Here is a 17,667-nt window from a genome sequence, read left to right on the forward strand (position 1 = left end):
AAGGCTTGGTTAATATTTGTACTTGGGCAACTTGTAATTAGACCTTGCATTGATAGGGCAACAGTAACATACACATATAAACATAATAGCTGCAGAATGTTTTTCTGGGGCACTTATCAGTATTCAATAATGATCTTTAAGGAGTGTAAAGCATTTTGAGGAAAACTTTGCAGTAGAATCTTCTTTTGGGCTTCATGGAAATTCATGAGGCAGTGTTCCAAACAGCTACTTACAAATTGGATATTTGGAAATTTGGATCAGAAATAAAAAAAAGAAAACCAAAAACCATAACAATTTTTAAGAAAACTGTGTGTGTTTCCTTGAATGTTTGGTTGGCTGTCTTTAGATAAGCCAGTAGCTCATCTTTGAGCCTAAGTGTCTACAGTTTCATCTCTGTTTTTACTGACGTAGATCTACATGTGCACCTTTGGCACATAGCTTGTCTTATATAACATGCTTCTTGAAAAATTTTGGGATGTGTGCTTGGTCTGTTTGTCTCACGGGTTTGGTCTGACTTCAGACATCTTTAAAATATTAAGCATTTCCTTTCATGACAGTCCACTGGAAGGGAGGTTTGGCACAGCTTGTTTGCATTTTGTACAATAAAGACCTGCACAGACATAAGGTTTCTCTGCTCATGCTGTTATCACAGTCTCAAAATGCAGTACTGAAGGCTTTGCATACTTCCATGTGAACGTGGCACTGTATTACCTAATGGACAAAGCATGAAGGATTAATGCTGTCTGACACCCAGGCATCCTGCCTTGCTTCTTGCCCCTAGCAGTTTTAGGGGGGAAAGGAAACCATGTGTGCCTATGGAATGGGGAGCAGCTCGTGTTCACCTTTTCTAGGGCAAACTGGAGTCTAAGATAAGCCCCACTCCAGAAGTTTATCAGTCATTTTGCAACTTGTGACCTCTACTTTATGAAAAATTCTTCTTTTCACGTGCATGCTCTACACACACACACACACACAGAGACACAGATCCCCTCTACCCTGTGTCAGTCTGCTATTGGGCTGGATTTTATTCTGCATGTAGTAATAACCTCCCGGGTTTTCTTCCCACCATGGTGCTCATGTCACATTTTAGTTGGACACCTGTCACTGTGGTCTGTCAGCACACACATATTATGTACACAAAATAGGCAGTGATGGATAATAGGTGCACATGAAGAGGGATATTATTTCTCGTGGCAGCATCTTCAGCTGTCAATGTGTACGTCAGTGTGCACTCAGCAAATGAATCCGTGCCTCAAGTAGTCTTTGCTGGCAGTAACATTTTCTTCCTTATATCTGGAATCTTTGAACAGATTCCAGCTTGATTTTTATCTGGCACAGAAGGATATTGGTGCAATTATTTAGCCATATCATGCTGACAGTTCCTCTGATACAAGGTTGTATTGAAATCTCTTAGATGGTAAGAGGCCTGATTTAGTGATTGCAGGCATGTCTATGAATAAATCAAGTTAAAAATGCTATGAAATTGGATCTCTTGTTATGAAGAGATACAATGTTGGCAAAGTGGCATGTGGAAAAAACATTTGGTTTCTCTTGAATATAGATATACTTAAGGATAGGGAGGTTAGCATTTATCTCTGAGCTGTGTTGTATAATGTTGCATTTTTTGAAGTAATTCTTTAAAATGCAGTTCAGTTACCTTCTAACTATGGAGACTACAAAAAAAAAAAGTAAATTTCTATTTACCAAAGGTTATCCCATTTAGAAACTAAAGCCCTCCTGAAGTTGGACAGGGCACCAGGAATGCACAAATGCATATTCTATTTTTAGCTGAAGCGTCTTGCTGTTACATTTTTGAGTAATTAGCATAGGACTAAGATCTGTGTTTTCCTTCAACCAACCTGAAAGTCCCCAAACTTTTATATAGTAACTATTTAAAATAGCAGCCTTATGTGAAACTGCACTTTCCTGCAGATGTTCAGATAATAAATGAACTTTTCTAAATCATAGAAACATAACTATGGCCTTTATTAATTGAAGAAAGATGTTTTCAAGACCTTTGAATTGAATTGGGCACTGTTTCAAATGCTGTACATTTGTATGCATGTATGGTACTGTTTCATTGGGTAAATAGATTACTTTAAAATTCTTTTTATTCCAAGTAGAAATGCTCCAAGGCATATATAAACTTTGCTTAGATAAAACAGTGCATTCTGGGAAACAGGAGAGCTTGATAGGGTTTTTGGTTGGTTGGGATTTTATTAAACCAAGCACAGATTTGAGTCCCATGACTTATGAATGGTAACCTATAATCTCTCTGCCGATATATTTTAATTGGAATTCTATTGATAATGTTCTAAAAATCTCAGGATGCTTTCATTTCACAGCAGTGTGTATTAAGTTCTATTTCTTTTTTTTCGAATGTTCTTAGATGATAGGTAACTTTTCAGGCTTTACTGACTGGCAGTTCAGCTCAAGTAGAAATACTCCTCAGTTAAACCTATTTGTTTTCCTCTTTCACCATGCTAATGGTAAAAATAATAATTCTGGTTTGGCAAGGCCTTTCAAGATGATAACCTCTCCTTTTCCCAACCTGATGGTATTACATTTGTTACGTGTTGCTGAAGAAGGCACAAAGCAGTAAAATGTTGGTTCAGGACTAGAGTATCTTAAACTTATCCCCTAAGTTTCTTGCTATGTGTTGTATTGGACAGCACATCCCAAACTATTTTGGGCTTTGACTTCACTTTGATTCTCAGCCTTGTTTCACCCAGGGTGGTGTTCCAGACTGTAACAAATTGAGTGAATTTGGTTTGCAATCTCATGTGTAAGTGGTGTAACCCAGCCCAGGGTGGAGCATCCAAGTCTTAATTAGTTGAACTTTGCCAGTCTGCAAAGCTTTTACAGTATCTGCAATTATAGATCATTGTCTCACAATACTGTCTGGACTGCTTATCTTCAGTATCAGCACTGTGATTAACAGGTTCTGTTGCTTTAGTCAATTCTCAAAGTATCCTTTAATTACTGTTGAAACCAGTAAATCAGGGATTTGAACCAGCTGTGAATTATTTTAAGAAAGTATTCACTTAATGTCAGCAAAAGATTTTACTTTCTGAAATCATATTTTCTTCAGTGCTTCATTCCAAAGACAGTAACTTGTATGCACAATACAGTTGGAAATAAAATAAAAAGCAGTATTATTGTTTTACATATCTTTGTATATGTAACTGCAGATATGGATGACTTATATCCACTGGAGATAATGCGCAGTTCTAGGTCTCTGTGACAGATGTAGGTCTGTCTGTTGAAGGAAATGTAGCTTGACCAAACTGTTGCTAGTGTGTGATAAGGACTACAAAGTGTATTTGGGTGTTTCTTGGGAGGAAAAGCTGGGGTGATGTAAAATTTGGTCTGAAGTCTAAGAAGAAGTTTCCTAGAATATGACAGTAGTTGAAAAATTTAAGAAACTTCATATTGTTAAGCTAAGACGACTTGCATTACAGCTGGAATGTTGTAAAGGTTCAGAAGTTGTGTCATGTGTAGAAGCTGGAGTTGATACAGCCACGTTAAATGAGGTTCTGTATTTATTTCTTGCTCATGGGGTTTCATTGACAATATTTCTGTTTCTTTTCTCCTTTAAGTGCTAGTGGGTTTATGCCTTGAGTCAGCTGTGTTCATCAGCCAAAAGGAAGAAGCTGATAGGGGAAAATAAAACTTTTTCACACATTTGTGTGTGTGTGTGCAGTTTTCCCAGAAACTTGGTTATTGTTAATTGAACTAATTGGTCCTTAATTTTCTTTCTAGCTGTGGCACTCTTTGATGTATTTCCTGTGTGTTTGTATCAGATGAATCTATGCACATGAGTATCACTTAGTTTGCCAGTGATTTGTCATCTGCTGTGGAGTTGTAATGGGGCTTCATGTTTTGCTTTATAGGGTTTTTTTCCTTATACACAGGATGTATCTGGGCTTTTGAGAAGCAGATGTCTCTTTCCAGGAAATTTTCTAGTAATTTCTAATAATGTCCTTTCCTTTCTAAATAGGTACCTCTGAGAATATTTTTTTTCTATTATCCCTCTAAAATTGCTTTTCTGCAAAAACTGGATAAAATCTAACAAAAATGAGCATAAAATATTCCTTGTGACCCTTTGCCGTACAGTCCTCAGTGGCACTTGAGCTGTGTCAATCAATCTGCTGCTGGACCTGTAACAACAAATGCTGTACTTCGATGTCACAGGGCCAGACTTCTTTGGGAAGTCAAATGAAGCACATCCTGAACTCCAGACCTAGACTTCACTTAGACTCAGCTGTAGGGTGCCAAAGTCCTGTTCCCCAATCAATTTTCTAGAAACACCCGCGTGGCAAACACTCCATAGTCCTGTGGGAATTAGAGGAGCTGTATTGTAACTGATCTGTTCTCACTTTTCAGTGGCTGCTGTTAATGATGGTAGAGAGCTCTTTAGCTTCCATAGCCAGCAGCTTGTGCTGAACACCCAAGGCCAAGCTGTCATGAAAATGAATGGCTGTTACAGGAGCTTGCACAAATTTTGATCCTTTTTTCCCCCACTAAATAAAAGTTTTGACACAATCCATCGAGGATTGAATGTTAAGAAGCTTATTTTAGCTGGGATTTCCAACTCCTAGTTTTTGTGACTGTGGCAGTCATGATTAGTCTCTGATATACTTGTATTGCTGCATAGTCTTTTAAAAACAATAGTTTATTTCCCTGTCCTCTTGTCCTGTCACCTTCTGTACAAAAGGCAGATCCTTGGAGAGAGGTAGTGCTATGGTTGAGACTTCCATATGCTTGATTTCTTCAGTGGAAATACTTCTGGATGTGGAGCTGTGGATTTAGTCCCACTGCCAGCTTTCTCTGTGTCTCTTATAACAGCGGAGGTTTATGTTTTTGGTCAATACTTTGAGATACTCAGTGGAAACTGATGGAAATAGGAAGGAAATAACAAACCCAAGTGGAACAACAAAACTCCATTCATGGTTTCTTCTTGTCACTGTCTGTTTCATTTCACTTCATTTAACTTGCTGTTTTTTTACTTAGTCACCAGGATTCCTCTTAAAATCAAAGGGTTCTACCCCTGCTTCCCAGAATGATCTCTGAAATTGTGAATTTACCTTATGTAGCGTTCAAACATTCATAAGTTTCCGTTCAAAAATTCATACGTTTCTATCCAAACATAGAGGTGTTATCCAGTTTTACTTACAGCCTTGCAAAATTTTCTGGCAAAGATCAGACTTGAATTGTGTCAAAGCAAAAAAAGTGGATTTTAACCCACTTTGGAATTACAAAAGAGGAAGGGAAGATGTTTTCAAATTGCATTGTCTTTACTTTAATGGAAAATTTGGGGGAAGACAATGGAAGACCTCAATTACAAGTGTGGAAGCGCATAGGTAAATATTCTGTGATATTTCAAATACTGATCTAACTAAATGTTATGAACTAAATTATGAGTTTTAAATTTCTAATGTATTCTGCAGGTCTGCTAATAGTGATGAGACAAACCAAAGTGACAGTAAGAAAGAAGAGAGTTTCAGAGCATGAAGGCTCTGGAAGGATCTGTGTGAACTTGTACATTTGTTGCAGAAAGGTAATGATGCTGCTGTGAAGGAGACATCAGCATATGCAAAAAACCCAAACCCCATATTTCTGAAAAATACAGAGCAAATGGGTTTTCTGTAGTTGGAGAAGTCAAGGCCTCCTATAGGCAAAAGAGCCATTCCCAGTAATTGAATGTAAAATGCATAAATGGCTGCTAGTGGCCTACAAAAAGTCTGAATGTTTAGGAAATAGTTTTGTGAGAACATCAAAGAAGGCATTTGGAAAGAAGGATTTGCTTTTCTATCCCTTCCTTGGTGAAGGAGATGCTGAGTGTGTAAGTTAACATTGATCACACACATTAATCCCTTCCCAGCTGCAGAAACTGAGAGCAAAATTGTACCTCTTCCTGCTGAGCAGACACCAGGGGAAACACTTTGCAGGGTGCAGTAACTCTTGAGCAAACCTAATCTGGAATATGGTCTCCTGACAGGCTGTACCCCTTTATGGGAATGCTAATGGCAAATTGACCAAATGAGAAACCTGTTACAGTAAACTGAATTGTTGAATTGGTGAAACATCAGCTGACAGACTTGTGTAGTGTATATGTATCTGAATGGGTCTTCCTGACTTTTCCTCAGTGTCATCCTGATTTGCAAAAAGGCACTTCAGAGTAGCGTAATTGAATTCTGAAACAGAATTACTTTCATTTCTCTCTCACACACACACTCCTTCCCAAATAAGAGCATTCACATTGAGCAATCAAAGTAGCAGTTCCTTAAATTCACATGTTTTTCAAGCCAAAATGTTTTTACATTTTTGGGCTCAGATGACATTTGATGTAGTTGACTTTTCAACATATGTTTAGGATCTATTTTAAGGCACATAGTAAAGAGGTGAAAAAACAAGGAATCTTGTACTAAAAGTTGAAATGCTTCTTGTTTTCCTCTGTTTTAAGGCTTTACTTGTCCAATATGCTTCCCAATGGGTTGATCATCTTTTTTATATTGTGAGTTAAACTTAATGTGAAATAAAAGATGAGGGCTTTTTATCTTCCATGTCTTTTAAAATGTACTTCTGAGAGAATGCTGAAGGCTTTTTGTCACTTAATTACCTGATATCTGGGGTTTGATATTTGATGTGTGCAATTTTATGTAACATTTTAAAATTAAACTGAGAAGTCATAGTTAAACTTTGAGTGGAGAAAAGGTTTTTGTCATTGCTTCAGTAATACATTGTTCTGTTCCACTGTCAATGCAACTAATGCTCTTGCTGTAATGTAGATCTAAATAAACAGAGAACTGTATGAATATTTTTACTGCACTGTGCTCAAGATTGTCTTGAATTTATATGAAAACAAAATGGCTTTTCAAATTTCAGTGCATTGAAGCTGTGTGTGTATGTTCAGGAATATGGCATGTGGAGTTTCCTTCAAGGTTCAAGTGTGAGGTGCTTTTTAGTTTGCTAGTGCATAGGGGTTCCCTGCAGTTGTCCCCATTTACTATCCCAAATGATTTCCTGATGCTTTTTAAAAATTAAAGTTTCTAGATATGAGAACTTTCTTTTGTCCCCAGTATACTGCTGCTTTGGGCTGAGTCTTTTATTATTTGTAGGAATTACAAAAAGTCAGAGTGTGCTCTCAGGTATCTCTATGCTATTGACCCATCTGCCAGGATTGTTTTATGGCAAAGTGCCAGCAGATCTGCCTGCCTTTGTCAGAGCAGAAACCCTGCTGATTTTTATTCTTGATTACAAAATACTTCTGTCTTCTCTGTATTGAAGCTGTGGTCTTGATTCCCAGAGGAGTTGGGGAACTTGCAGTTCACAAATTTCAGTGGTTAGACTCAGAATAATCTTCTAGGAAGACACAAGTCTAGGTTGTGATGCAAACACTGAAGTACAGACTTTATATCCGTCGTGACACCTGTGGGTATGATTGTATCTGCATGTTCTCATATGTGTTCTCTATGATATTTCCAGAGAGATGCTTCTCTGACTACCATAGTCTAACTGTGCACTGCATGAGAAGGATTTCTTTTCTATCTCTTTGGAATTTATAAATGTCTAATCCTTGTGTTATGCAACAGGTAGAACAAAATACCTTGTCTTCCACTTCTTGGTATCTCTTCAGAGCTTGTGGCCTAGAATGTAGAGTACTTTCTTTTTATTAGAGACTTGCCTAGCAGTCTGTTTTCCAAGTTTGTTTTCCTGGAATGAACAGGGTCCTGTGCCTGTAGTATTGTGAATCTCGTGAACTATAAGCCAGTATTTTCTCATAAGATTGTTAAAAACCACAATATCTATAATACTACTGATAATCAGAAGTCTGCACTTCTTCACATACTACTGTAGTATTCTTTATAGTATGTAGTGCATTTTCTTAAAAAAAAAAAAAAAAAAAAACAAAAGCAGATAAACAACCCCAAACCCAACAAAAACCCCACCACCACGTGCTTAGTATCTCCCTGGTTTGTTCATTAGGGGGCACTGCACAGCTGTAGAAGAACGAGTGGGATTTGCAGAGAAACTTTCTGGGTGCTTCCCAGTGATGTTTTACTTTCCACCTTTTCCAAACACTGTCCAGGGCAGTGTAAGATGAAATCATTGTTGTAATTTACACTGAGTTCTAAGTCTGTTTTTGGTAATTATACAGTACTATGCTGGAATATAAACTTCCAAATTCCTGTGTCCAGAGAAGTGTCTTCATAGTAGTTCAGAGTACTACCTGATTTGCCATTTGTGTTGGTGTTACACAGAAGAAGACACACATTTCTGTACAGCAGTTTCCAAATGTTAAACCTGGAGCATAATTGCACTCACTGGATTTTGATTTAGTTTCTATTTGCCGTTGGAAATAGGGTTAGTCCCAATGGATCCTGATGGGAAAGTATTAACCACTTTCTCTATATGCGGATAGGTATTTTGCTTTGGGACATGGACTGTTCTGTGATGAACACCCACATTTTTGCAATTGGAGAGAGGTTTCTGTAAAAAGTAACGTAAGAGCAGAATGCTTTGCAGTAATGAATGTTAATCTGTACTAGTCTGTTTCTGAATAGAATGTACAGAATATTGTAGGACTTGATAAGGCTTATTTTCAAGGCTAAAACAATCTCTGCCACTGTTGAAGATTAGCAACCCAGATATTACAGGAAATCCACACAGACTATTTTGATGGAAGTTTGCAAAAAGGCAGCACACAAGGCAAAGAGCCTTCTCTGAATGCTTGTGCAGGAAAGATGCAAAATCTTAGAGGTAGTTTTTCAAAGCTTTCTTTCAAGACTTCTGCCAGTGGTGCTGTACCTGCCTCATTGCTCTGAAATCCTCTCTGAACCCAGATCTGCAAAACCAAAGCCAAGGGGAGATGATACCTCTACTAAATCTAGAGAGTAGAGGAATATGAAGAGGGTAGTCTGTTCCTTCTTGGAATGATGTCATCTCACCAAGAACTTTTGGGAAGTAATGCTTGTTGTGGTGCATTCTTAGACCTGTTTCAGTGGTTGTTACATGAGTAAGCTCTCACGCCTAATGCTGCTTAGATTGAGAGTATGACAGATGATACTACCTGAGCCAAAGCTGCCCAGAAAAAACTTTGTGGTCATCCTTATGGCCGAAAACACAAATAAAGTAGTCTTTGGCATTGACAGCTATTGCACTGAATGATTAACTCAGGTTAGGGAAAAAATTAATGCTGTTCTCTGACCCATTCAAATACCAAACATGTCTATGTTGTACTCAGTTGGATTTTGGAGGGCAATACTTACATTTCACACTGGACAGCACAACTGTACTTTTTCCAAGGGTGTCTCATTCTGATTCATTCTGGCCTTTGCTTCATTTCTACTACCAAAACAAATCCTTCAATTGTGTGGAGCCAATTCTTGGTGTGTAATAGTCTAAAATGCTTGTCTGTTAATAGTTCTGAATAAGTTATTTCAGTTTTACATCTAAGCCAGAGCTGTAGTCAGCTATTTTTTCACTCGTGAAACATTTTAATGCTTAAATGAAGATATGAGATGAAAATCTTCAGTTTAAGCAGTCTTAAACATGGCAGATCTTGTTTTATAAAATTTACCTGTCGTAACAATAGTTACACACAAAACATTAGTGTTAACCCGTCTTGTCCAGTTCTAGTTTAGTTTTTAGATTCAAAACTCACTGTGGCTCTGGGCACCTTGATCTCTGTTGGCTCTGCAGTTGTGCTGGAGGTTGGCTGAGATAATCTCCAAGGTGCCCTTCAACCTGATTTATTAATTAAACTGTTATTAGTGAGATGAGAGCCCTTGTAATCTTCTGTTTATAAATGTGATGAAGGAGTTTTGCTTAGCTTTGGGTCCAGCTTGTCTGTTCCAGGGTGTTTACATGTGTCACATACAGACTGATGTGATCTTGTCCTGTAGTATGGTGTGTATGGAGATCTTCCTTGCTTGTTGTTCTTAAGAATTAACACCTGAAATGGGTTCCTTTAAGGAGCTGTAAGGTAAATCAAACCAGGTTGAGATAAATACTGCATGTCTGAGTGTGTTTGTGTCTGGGGGCCCTTAGCGACTGTGCTATATTTTACTGAGATTAAGCTCTTCGCAGAGAGTTATCTCTCTCACCCGTGTCAGTAACACACCTGGTTATTTCCATTAACTTTTATAACAAGCAGGAGCATGGAAAATCAGCCAATGGTTAGATTTCTTCTTCCTGGGTCAAACTTCTGGATTTGCACGTACCAATATGCTTGTAACACTTCCTGTCTTTGACTTTCAATGTTCACAGCAATTGGAAGAAAAAAGTGAGGATGAAGAGGATAAGGAGTGCTTGAAGCAAGCAATAACTGCCCTGCTAAATCTTCAAAGCAGTATGGAACGGATATGCTCCAAAAGCCTTGCAAAACGAAGGCTTAGGTAAACGTTTCCGGTTTTTCTGCTCTCTGCTCTTAATGCTTTGCTATAAATCCAGGGCTCCCGGTTTCCTCTTTTAGTAAACAATGAACAAAATAGTTTGTGACAAGCCTGCTTTTTCAAAGGAAGTGACATCAAAGCCAAGATAATTTGTTATTGTTTTAAAAGAGTTCTAATTTCTATGTGTCCTTGCAAACTGGTAGTTGAGACGTTCTGAGAATTCACTGGTAAGTAGAAAGTTACGGCATTTGTGGGTTAATTCTGCTCAGATAATAAATATCCACCTAAAAATATTGTAGAAGTATCTTTCTGTGTGGTTAGAAGGGAATGTTCCTGAACTAGAAACTACTCTTAAAATTGTTTCAATGTTTTCTTTGCCAGACAAGTTTTGTGCTGCCAAGAGTAACCTTTAGGCTTGAAAATGAATGCATTTAACAGCTTATTTTTTTCTGAATGTACTCGCTTCAAATACTTGCAGTCTAAAATTGTTCTGTTGGTTATGGAAGTGAGTGGCTTCTTGGTCTAAGAAGCACTAACAGCTTGCCTGCCTCTGGTTGCTTGTGTTTAGGTAAAACATCTATTGCTGAAGTAGAAAATTCATCAGATGAGATACTTTAGTCAAGCCTTTGCAATGGTGCTGATACTGAGTGATGAAATTGCATTCTCAGTGGAATCCTCCCTTCTCAGAATTATGATCTGGTGTTTTTGTGTTAGTGGTGGTTGTGTTTTTTCAATACATGTGTACTAATAGGCTGCCTTTCTCCCATCCTCCACTGAAGTGAATCTGCATGCCGGTTCTATACTCAGCAGATGAAGGGGAAGCAGCTAGCAATTAAGAAAATGAATGAAATCCAGAAAAATATTGATGGTTGGGAGGGTAAAGACATTGGACAGTGCTGTAATGAGTTCATCATGGAAGGAACACTCACACGTGTAGGAGCAAAGCACGAGAGACACATATTCCTATTTGATGGCTTGATGATTTGCTGTAAGTCAAATCATGGCCAGCCAAGACTTCCTGGTGCTAGCAATGCAGAATATCGACTGAAGGAGAAGTTCTTCATGCGAAAGGTACAAATCAATGATAAAGATGACACTAATGAGTATAGACATGCTTTTGAAATCATCTTAAAAGATGAGAACAGTGTTATTTTTGCTGCTAAATCAGCTGAAGAGAAAAACAACTGGATGGCAGCATTGATATCTTTGCAATATAGAAGCACGCTGGAAAGGATGTTGGATGTAACAATGTTGCAGGAAGAAAAAGAGGAGCAGATGAGATTTCCAAATCCTGAGCTTTATAGATTTGCAGAACCCGACTCTGAAGAGAATATTGTGTTTGAAGAAAACATGCAGCCCAAATCTGGAATCCCCATCATCAAGGCAGGAACTGTTGTGAAGCTCATCGAGAGGCTGACTTACCACATGTATGCAGGTGAGGCACTTGGTCTGTGCAGCCAAAACTCAAGGTAGCCGCTTGTTCATGCTTCTCTTCCTGTGTTAAATACATGCAGCAAATACATAAAGTGAGTAAAAAGTGAATATGCTTGGCAGTGCACATGGGATATTGCATGTGCATAAGGTTGTTCTCATGCAAGGAATGGGGGTGGGAGCCTGCAGCAATTGAGCTCCAGACAATACTTTTTCCTTTGTGCCCCAGGCTACAAGAACTGCCTTCCCTCCAGACTTCTAAAGCTGGGTGACACAGGAAGGGCCAGCATGTGGGAGAGGATTATGGGCCCAGTGTTTTCAGTTAAGGGTTGTACTCTATCAGCTATTACCCGTGTCTGTGCTAGCTTGTCATGGAAAGACCAATATCAGCCTTGATAGGTGCAGTCACTCGAATACTTTGGCCTCAGAACTTTGCCTTAATCAGAACTTCAGTGAGGATTTGATTTAAGGACTTGTGACTTAGGGTTTCTGTTTGTGTTGAAGACACATTAAACAAGACATTTACGTGGTTTTCCAGGCTCACCTCAGTGTGTGGGGTTCTTGATGGCAGCCCAGGATTTTTGTAAGCTGTGCTGCAAAGCATGGGCTTGTGTTTGGGGTTTGGATTTATTTTTTCTGATTCTGTTTGTATGTCAGTTATTCTGAAACTTCGTGCATCTTGGTATTAGTGCTTTTCATATTCAGCAGTTTCTTTTTTTCCTTCCTTTTTACTCTTTACACTCCTAATTGCTGTGGATTGCTCTTCTGCAGCTCAGTCCTAGATACCCTGCATAGATCAGGAATATTTGTTTGAAAGAAGCGAGGAGTAAGCAGAATATAATTTCTGTAGTTTAGTACTCTGTTTGCTTTTTTAAATACCTGTAGTTACATTTCTTTGCTCTATTACTTTTCTTGCTCTTTTTTTAATTTCCTTGAATTTTCCTAACATTTACTAGAAAGCCAAATGCAGTATTGTGCTGGCAGTTTTTACCTGTGCAGTTTTGTATCTGTCTTCGTTTTCTTGTAACTTTATAAACTTCCAGCTTTTGGCTTTGAATTTTTTAGGCATGGTTTATGACATAATTTTATGGTCTTGAACGTTAAAATCAAACTACTCGGCCTTAGAGAAAGGAAGACACCTTTCTATTATTATTTTTAAATCTAGCATTGTCTTTGCCAAAGAATTAGCAAAAACTGTTGTATGAGAAAACTGAGAATGTGAGTACCGTGAGATGGCCTGAAAGACTTTGACCAAAAGGATAAAAATAGTTGTCTTACAGTGTATTTAGCCTGTCTTTGTAGCCTTAAAGATCTTTAGTGGACCTGATGCTGTGTTGTTACACTGTGCATAATTTCTCAACACTCTTATCTTCTATACCTTCTGTTTTATAATTGGTTATCTGTGAGGAAAAACATCATTGTTCTCACCATTCTGTGCAGTCTTTTCCAGGGCAGCAAAGAAATAAGAGATAAAGTGACTCAACCAAAAATGCTCTGTTGTACAGGAAACATGGTCCATTTGTGATGCAAATCATTCAGGGTTTTGTTGCATCTTGTGAGATGCAGTGAGTAGGGCAGCAACCCTCCAGAGTAACAGGTTAGCTGTTTCACACATGTATCTGCTGAGTTCAAGGCTTCTTCTCTGAAGACCTGGGAAGATGAGTGCTGTGGTGGTATGTAATCAAACAGCTACAGACTGTAGAAATGCTTTTCTTGCCCCACACAGGATGGTGTATGTGTGATGGTAATCTTAAAAGTCTTTATTGGCTTTGTATTCATATGCCAGAACAGCAAGCCTTTACTTTTCTGAGGCAATTGTTCTGGAATTCAGTGTGACTGGTTATGGCAGCCTTTGATCTGGCAGTCTAAAGACAGTATTTACTATAGCTGTGACTTTTCTCTAGGTTTTTATCTTTGTAGGTCAAGTGGTGTAAGGAATAATTACAGATACAATTGCAGAGGTCATATGAATTTGTTGCAGTTTAGTTAGTTGCTGTAGTCAAATCAGATCTCAACTTTTTTGTCATATGTGAAGATCCACACAGTCCATCTCATTTGTAGATATGGGTGTTGGACCTTTTATTTTTCATCCCTCACCCCCCTGACAATGCACAAACCATTTTATCAGCCACAATGTCTTTGCTGTGGAACAGGGACAGCTTTAAAGAAACAATGCTGCTGGGGGTGGGAGGTGTCCAACCATTGCAACAGTTCAGACAGGGAGACAGCCCTGATGGCCACCTGGTCACAGGGTGAGACTGTCCAAACTATCCTGTGGTGGAGCAGCAAAACAGGGAGAAATCTCGTTTGCAAAAGCAGCTTTCCATGTATTTTTACATGAGAGAAATTGCCCTGCAATTAGAAGTTCAGGTTCTGACCCTATTTGCATATGCTGGTGGGTTTTCCTTGTTTTAATGTGTTTCTGCATTCTTTATCTCCTCTTGCCCAATTCTTAAGAGCAGCTGGATTAGGTGGTACCAAGATTTTAAAGTCATGGCATTTTTTTTTTATCTATAGGGCAGCACTCTTCTATTTTTAAAGCTTTGATATGTTAAGAGTGCTTGTGCGTCATCATAGTGTCTGTTTCCTTTCGTAAGGAATTCAAGGGTGATTATTTATAAATCCTCGTAGAACAGTTATTGTTCTTTTTTAGCTTTCAAATTGGCTGCATTGAAGAGAGAATTATCACATGAGCAGACATCCTGGCTAACTAGTGTTGTCTGTATTTTTTTAACACTTAACTCATATATTGTACACTATTTTGAGTCACAGTCGTTGCTAGTAAGATAACAAAGTTAGATTTGATTTTCTGATCGACTTCATTTGGAATTCAATATGTATTGTGGATTTATATGCTGACCCTACCTGTAAAAATAACAATAGCTATGACTCAGAGCTTGCAGTGATCTAAAAATGTTAATTGCTATGGAAGCTTTCTTTTTCATGTAGACAAAATCTCTTATTTAGAGTAGATGCTGTGTACAGATTGCAAACTGTGAGAGCATGAGTTACTGTGCTTCTTTAGCACAGCAGAAATGGTGTATTTCCATGATGATGATGATGTGAACAAGGATGACCTTCTTTGTGCAAAAAGTATTGGAGTTCTGCCTTTGAAAATAATTTTGGACTGTACAATTTCAAGGACTGGTGGGAGAGGGGTTATGATTAGAGAAATGGAGTAACGAAGGACATGGGAGAAGCAGAATAGCCACTTGTTTAAGAAATGAGAATTATCATGCAACAGAATTGCAAGGAAATACTGTGTTACACGGCATAGTTAGGGTGTGCAACACATCACAGGAAACTGTTGCCCAAATGAACAACTCAGGGAGATCTAAGAAAGGCAGAATGTTCCTTCTAATGGACAAGATGCTGGTAAGGAGTTAAGGAGGATTTTAAAGCAGCTCTTAAAAATCCATATTCCATTTACATCCAACAGAGCATTAAGTCAAATAATGCAGCCTTTTTATCCTACATAGTACAGCCTATAGGAATTCTTTCTTCAAGTGAGCTCCTCTTCAGCCACTCTGTGTTAGGACAGTTATCAACTGGGGTTTGGTTTTAAAATCCGGATAGGGCTTTAATATGCAAAAAAATGCAAATTGCTGTTGCAATCTGCTCATTAATTCTGTTCAGGTATAACAGTGTTAACCTTGTTTCTAGTCAGCTCTGTGCAGTGCCAGTGAGCTGTCACTGCATTTCCTCATATTTGTAGAGAAATGGGTTTGCTTTTGTAATTATGGGAGACACTTTGGTTTTCTGTTTTGAATACTTGATTGTTTTTAAAAACATTTTCATATTTTAAATGAATTGATACGTAGTTAGTCAATTAAAATGAAATTGGTTGATTTTCTTGAAGTGAAATAAATATGACCTCAAACATAGCTGTCAGATGAAAAAATACCTAGGCTGCCTAACCATGACTGGTTATCAAATGTGCCAGTTTAGGGGAAACATTCTTCCCTGGAAGAGGCCATTTCTACCCAATGCAAAGTTATTTGATGTGTTTTTTGAGTTCTCGTGTCCCAATCACTGTCAAAACTAAAGTTGTTTACTCATAAATAAAATCATGTATTCATTAATTTCAAAGTCATTGGAAAAGAATCCTGTCTTTTAACAATTGAAGGGGGGAAAAAAAGTTGCTGTGAACCTTCAACAGAATGAAAATTATTTTTAAGTTCTGCTTCATATTGTTTTAGGAGATGTTACCAAAGCCATTTTGGGTTACATAATCTTCTCTGTAAATTGATAGGGTGACATCCTTAATTTTAAAGGATAATTGAAGTTATTGTAAAGGGAAAAAAAATCAGGTAATTGCTGACATAAGTGTAAAATTATTCTTTGTCTTAGATCCCAACTTTGTTCGGACTTTTCTCACAACATATAGATCCTTCTGTAGACCTCAAGAGTTGCTGAGTTTGCTAATAGAAAGGTATGCCACTGTTAAAAATATGTTCTTATGAAGTGCATTTTGTTTCTTTCCTCGTGGAGCGTGTAAGATTCTGGCTTTCCAGTTGGTTTTGATTCACTTCAAACACCTTTTAAAAAGTTGTCCAATTCAAGGATTGCCAGTAAAATGTACAAGTTTGTATCCAAAAGTTTGTGCCCAAGACTGGTGTAATAGATGGCCTTACACCCATCTTCTGTGCTAGATTTGAAATTCCAGAGCCTGAGCCAACGGAAGCCGACCGTATTGCCATGGAGAATGGAGACCAACCCCTTAGTGCAGAGCTGAAAAGATTTAGGAAAGAGTACATTCAACCTGTGCAGCTACGGTGAGTGTTGCATCACTGTGAGCCCCTCTGAATTCCTTCTGAGGTGTCACCTTCTGGCTGCACTGGCTCTTCATGATTCCAGTGACCTTCCTTGCAGCTGCTTTGATAGGGAAGATAGACTGAGGTGTAGAGTGTTTGTTTATTCTTTATTTTTGCAGAGTATTAAATGTGTGTCGACACTGGGTAGAGCACCACTTCTATGACTTTGAAAGAGATGCTGATCTTCTGAAACGTTTGGAGGAGTTCATTGGAACAGTAAGAGGTATTTACAGTTTCCTAAGTGCTGATATTTATCCTAAAGCATCCCTTTTCAAAGATATGGAATGTGATCAATTCTGCTTTCAGGAAAAACAGGACTGACTGCTTATTAAATACTTCATAAAGAGCATGAAACAAACTTTCATTAAGCCCCCCCACACACACACACACACAATTATTAAAAAATCTGGCTCCTTTTCAGAATAGTGATTGTTATTTACATAAATTATGGGGTTTGTTGTAAAGGGACTGAAATAATGCAAAATAATAAGAACTGAGTAATGATCAGGGCAGAATAATTGCTTTGATTGACATTTTAAACTTTACACAGGGGGTAATTTTTGTAAAAGGTTGATGGTGGAAACCATTATTTCTTTGAAACAAGAGTTCCCAGCTGCTTCACAGTGCATATTGGAACTGTAGGACACCTTGTAGTTGTGATTGTACAGACTTTTCCTGTTTCCTTTTAAATAAAACCAAGACAGACACAGGAGCAGTTTGTAGGAGAATACTGTGTCAGAGAAGTATTTAATGGTTATTTAGCCATTAAAAAGAGGGGAGAATGAGCCAGCTAGTTCAATAGATGGTACTGGTAGGTTTTCAATGGACTTGTGCATGAAATTCTTATGGTGCAGAGCTTAAAAGGCATTTGGCCTTTCAGTTTTGTTCTCAGCTTTGATGGTAAATGCAGTACAGGAAGAAGCTTCTCCCTGTTTGTTATTTTGACTTTCTAGGTTATCTGAGGTAATCATGTGCTCTTGCCCAGACTATTAAGTTCAAGGTGTTTGCAGAAGTGCATTTTGGGC

The 17,667-nt window shown here is 38.2% G+C and overlaps 1 protein-coding gene across 3 annotated transcripts in view; it reads left to right on the forward strand.

The window, feature by feature from the left end:
- Positions 1 to 17,667, forward strand: part of SOS1 (SOS Ras/Rac guanine nucleotide exchange factor 1) — a 43,732-nt gene that overhangs the window by 16,985 nt on the left and 9,080 nt on the right. For all 3 annotated transcript variants that reach the window (XM_032103417.1, XM_032103419.1, XM_032103418.1), the window contains 5 exons: positions 10,273 to 10,400; positions 11,177 to 11,832; positions 16,179 to 16,260; positions 16,481 to 16,603; positions 16,762 to 16,865. In XM_032103417.1, coding sequence (XP_031959308.1) covers positions 10,273 to 10,400; positions 11,177 to 11,832; positions 16,179 to 16,260; positions 16,481 to 16,603; positions 16,762 to 16,865 — 1,093 coding nt within the window. The remainder of the gene's footprint in view (positions 1 to 10,272; positions 10,401 to 11,176; positions 11,833 to 16,178; positions 16,261 to 16,480; positions 16,604 to 16,761; positions 16,866 to 17,667) is intronic.

This window comes from Corvus moneduloides, chromosome 3 (genome assembly GCF_009650955.1).
Source record: "Corvus moneduloides isolate bCorMon1 chromosome 3, bCorMon1.pri, whole genome shotgun sequence".
NCBI lineage: Eukaryota > Metazoa > Chordata > Aves > Passeriformes > Corvidae > Corvus > Corvus moneduloides.